A 4,617-nucleotide genomic window follows, 5' to 3' on the forward strand; every position below is an offset into this window, starting at 1 on the left:
CTCTAATGTGATAAAGTGCCCCGGGGAGAGCACCCCGAGGTCGTGGGGATCCGAGCTGGTGGGGCACAAAGGTCGGGAATTCAGGATGGATTCTACCTGTGCTAGGAGGGTACTGAATTCCTCCACCGTGAGGATCTGCGCTCCCACCACGCGTTTCAAGTGGGTTTTTGTCGCCTTAACCCCCGCTTCCCAGAGGCCACCAAAGTGTGGCGCGGAAAGGGGGTTAAAGGACCACTGGATTTGTTCTCGCCCTGAGGCCGCCTCCATGCAGCTGACGAGCTCGCGCTGAGCCCCCACGAAATTGGTGCCGCAGTCGCTGTAGATCCGCGAGCAGCGACCGCGCCTAGCGATGAAACGCCTCAGAGCCAACAAAAACGAGTCTGTAGATAAGGAAAAAGCAAGTTCCAAATGAACCGCCTTTGTGGTAAAGCAAACGAAAATGCACACGTACGCCTTGAACGGCGTTGCCCCGCGAGAACGACGATTATATACGAAGAAGGGGCCCGCGTAGTCGACCCCGGCGATTGAGAAGGGTTTGGCCTGACGTACCCGGTCGAGCGGTAGGTCCGCCATGGGCGGCTGCAAGGTCCGCGGGTTTGCCCGGAAACATTGGTAACAACGCGACAAACAACGTTTGATGGCCTGATGGGCCCCCAGAATCCAAAAATGCTGCAGTAGTAGGTAATGCAACGCTCGACGCCCCGGATGCAAGTGTAGGCGGTGGGTGCGCTCTACTATAAGTTCCGTGAGCCGGTGCTTACCGGGCAATAACGCGGGATGCTTGGCCTCATGAGATATTGCGGAGTGCGTGAGTCTACCGCCCACCCTGAGGACTCCGCGCGCGTCTACGAAGGGGGCGAGTTGTCGCAGAGGTTTGGAGCAATTTTGATTGCGTTTCAATCTATCGAGACCCTCTGCAAAGCGACAAGATTGAACAACTTTAACGAGATCTAGCAGGGTCGAATGGAATTCGACTTGGTCTACAACAAGAGTTCTGTGAGGTGAATTCGACTTGAGTCTATTAACAAAACGAAGACAATAAGAGAATATTCTAACGAGTTTATCCATTGACGAAAAACGATCGAGAAGCGAATCAACAACAGAAGCAGAGTTTACGACATCAGCAGGATTTACAACAACAAAAGCACGAGATTTTTCTTCCTCCGGAAAATCGTCAGTCTCCAATATCGTTTCTGGAGTGGGTTCGAATTCGGCGAGCCACGCAGGGCCGGTCCACCAAAGCTGGTGATCCACTAATTCTTGAGGAAACAAGCCCCTTGAGTAACAATCGGCGGGGTTAGACTTGGTGTCGACATGTCTCCAGCAAGAGATATCTGTGTTGGACTGGATGCGGGCCACACGATTGCGCACAAACGTCTTCCAACGGTGGGGGGCCGAACGTATCCAGGCGAGCGCGACCTCGGAATCAGACCACGCGTACGTGCCGTCGATAGTAATCTTAGGCCGGAGGATGTTCCCGATATACTCCGCTAAGTCCGACAGTAAAACGGCTGCGCAAAGCTCGAGTCTCGGCAAGGTGATGGCCTTAAGCGGGGCCACCTTTGACTTGGCGCTGAGCATTCGAATCAGTACCCCGTCCTCGGCGACGATTCTAATATATACAACGGCTCCGTAGCCCTGTTCACTCGCGTCACAAAATCCGTGTATCTCCCGTCGGATTATGTTGGCCATGGCAATAGTACGAGGTATGCGAATGGAAGCTAGCGCGGGGAGTTCCGATTTGTATCGTCCCCATCGAGAACATACTTCCGAAGGAGGTCTATCGTCCCACTCTAATTTGAGCACCCAGAGTTGCTGTATCAGTCTTTTAGCTGCAAACGTAAGGGGAGTCAGAAAGCCTAACGGGTCGAAAATACGAGCCAGTTCCGAGAGAATGGTGCGTTTGGTACAATCTCTGTCCAACGGGTGGACCTGAAAGCCGAAGTTGTCCGTTTGAGGATACCAACGAAGTCCGAGAACTTTGAGAAACTGATCTTCCGAGGATTCAAACGATAGCAATGATTGACTGCTAAGCTCTGGATCGAGACCTGCTAAGACTGACGGATGGCTGCTGCAATTTCAACAAGCAGGCGATTGCCAGGAACGGAGAACACGTCAATCCAAAAGTGACGGTCAACATCAAGTAGTCTAATATCGGATCATTCTCCGAGAAACGCCAGACTCTGGTAGTCACATTGACCGCGCTCGACCAAGATCCGAAGGAACATTTGTCTGACGTCCGCAGTGAGCGCCACGCGGCCTACCCGGAACCTCAACAATATCACGACTATATCCGTCTGTAACTTAGGCCCGGATCGCAATACGTCGTTCAACGAAACGCCGTTCAAATCCTTTGCCGAGGCGTCAAATACGACCCGCAATTTTGTGGTAGTGCTATCCGATTTGACTACCCCATGATGGGGCAAATAGAATACAGGTCCGTCCACCGGGAACGGCCGTTCAATCAGTTTCATATAACCGTTATTCAAATAATCCTGCATGAATTTGTTATAGTTCAATTTAAACTTTGCATCTAATTTAAAGCGACGCTCAAGTGCGCGAAATCTATTTAGGGCTACTTGACGCGTGCCGACAAAACAAGGTTTATCCCTTTTGAAAGGATACGATACGACTAAACGACCGGACGCGTCCCGACGCGTGGTCTGAGCGAATAATTCCTCGCAACGTTTATCCTCCTGCGAATACGGTGGGACCGATGGAATCTCGTCTAGTTGCCAAAATCGACTAAGAGATGCGTCCAACGAATCGAGAGTCATAAACGAATGTGTGGATCCCGGCGCCTGCGTCGATACCGAACCGACGAGAACCCAGCCGAAGACGGCATTGAAGGCGTCTGGTTCGCCCTTCCTTCCCACGCGACGGCCATCCCGAAGCAGCGACGCGAAGATTTCTGCGCCGATCAGGATGTCGATGGGACCGGGTCGGTGATACCGCGGATCAGCTAGCCGCAATCCGTTCAAATGTTTCCACGCTCTTCGCTCGACCTGACTGCTAGGTAACGGGGCGAAGATGCGCGGAAGAATCGTAGCCTCTACTGGGGTGCGCGTGCTTTCCCTGCCCTGTGCTTGTATTACGAGTGAGATGCGGCCTCGAGTTGCAGCCGCCCTTGTATCATTTACCGCGAGAACTACCGTATGGCACTTGGTTCGTCCGAAACCACCCCTCTGCATGCAACTTTCGGAGATAAAGTTTAGCTGGCTCGCGCTATCTAACAGAATACGAACGGGGAAGGGATTTTCGTGTGCGTCGAGCGCTTCGGCTTGTACCGTCGACAACAATACGATCGGGTTCGACCGCGCGACACTGGCCATGCTAACGAGGGGTTCGCTTCCCTGCGATGACGTTGTCCCCGATTCGGAGGGTGGTTCGGCGTCTGTGGGTGCATTCGCCGAGCCCGAGTTCTGCTCAAAATGCAGGAGCGTGTGATGTTTGGCCTTACACGACTGACACGTCCACGACGATGGACAGTCATTAACGCTGTGGCCCGCGCGGAGGCAGTTATAGCACAAGTTCGAAGCTTTAGCCGTCGAATGCCTCTCTCGGGGTGCTAACTTTAAGAACCGAGAACATTTTGCAACAGGGTGTTGTTCTTTACATACCGGACACTCGGCGGTTCGAGTTGCGAGCGACGAAGCCGACGCGGAATTCTTTGACGAAGTCGACTGAGACTTTTGCGACGTATTTTGTGAGCCCGATACCGACGCGAGAACCCGGCAGTGATCAGAGAGGAACTTTGTGAGCTGCGTGAATTTCGGTATTTCCTCCGCCCGGTGTTCAGATTCGAACTTCTCGCGGAGCGAGCGAGGGAGCTTCTCCAGCAAGAATTTGAGAAGGAGATAATCCCAAGCGTTTGTAGGAAATCCTAATAGATTCAATGCTCGCGTGTTCTCGGTGAAGGTGCTCAACAGCGTGCGCAGGGGGACGGCCGACTCCGACTTCAACGGCTGAGCTTTTAACATCAAGTCCACGTGATAATCCGCCAAGTCTCGTTTGTTTTGATATCGCAAAATCAAGGCGTCATAAGCTATCGCGTAGTTATCAGTGGAGAGAGGGATGTTCTTGACGACGTTCAGCGCTTCTCCTTTCAAGCAGGATATCAGATATTGATACTTCTCTATGGTAGGGACGTTCCGGTTCTCGTGAATAGAGATGTTGTATAACGCGATGAACGAGGGCCAAAGCGTGAGATCTCCCGAAAATTGCGGAAAGGAGATCTTGGGCAATTTGACCGATGACGTCTGGGCCGGGGCCTGCGGGGCCGGAGCGGCTACTCAGTCGGCGCCCACAAATCTCTCGTAACGCCCGATTACCGCGAAGCGCATCTTGTCAAAGTCCCGGCGAATCGAATCCTCCGTTTCGAACTCTTCATCTGAGGCGTTTTGTATTATCTTGAGGTGGACTGCCTCAAAGTCCTCGACCAATTTGGTCACGATGGGATATCGCACGAGAAAGTTCGGTCTCTGATTTACATTGTCCGCGGCGAGCATCGACAGCTCATGAATCTCCCGCATACGTTTCACGCATAACTCGCGTTTGGTTACATTCCCTTGACTCATGATGCCCGGAATACAATCACTAGGTCAACCAAGATGACGA

At 52.6% G+C, this 4,617-nt stretch overlaps 1 protein-coding gene across 1 annotated transcript; it reads right to left on the reverse strand.

The window, feature by feature from the left end:
- Nucleotides 1-96: 96 nt before the first annotated feature.
- LOC112461207 lies at nucleotides 97-4,577 on the reverse strand (the record flags this gene model as incomplete). The annotated part of the gene is made up of 4 exons (XM_025026360.1): nucleotides 4,332-4,577; nucleotides 2,176-4,271; nucleotides 762-2,071; nucleotides 97-380 (listed from the first exon to the last, which is right to left on the reverse strand). Coding segments are annotated over exons 1-4 (3,936 nt in total), but the record flags the coding sequence as incomplete, so codon positions are not given.
- Between the last annotated feature and the right edge of the window lie 40 nt (nucleotides 4,578-4,617).

Source organism: Temnothorax curvispinosus, unplaced genomic scaffold (assembly GCF_003070985.1).
Source record: "Temnothorax curvispinosus isolate PA1 unplaced genomic scaffold, ASM307098v1 QBEX01011163.1, whole genome shotgun sequence".
Lineage (NCBI taxonomy): Eukaryota > Metazoa > Arthropoda > Insecta > Hymenoptera > Formicidae > Temnothorax > Temnothorax curvispinosus.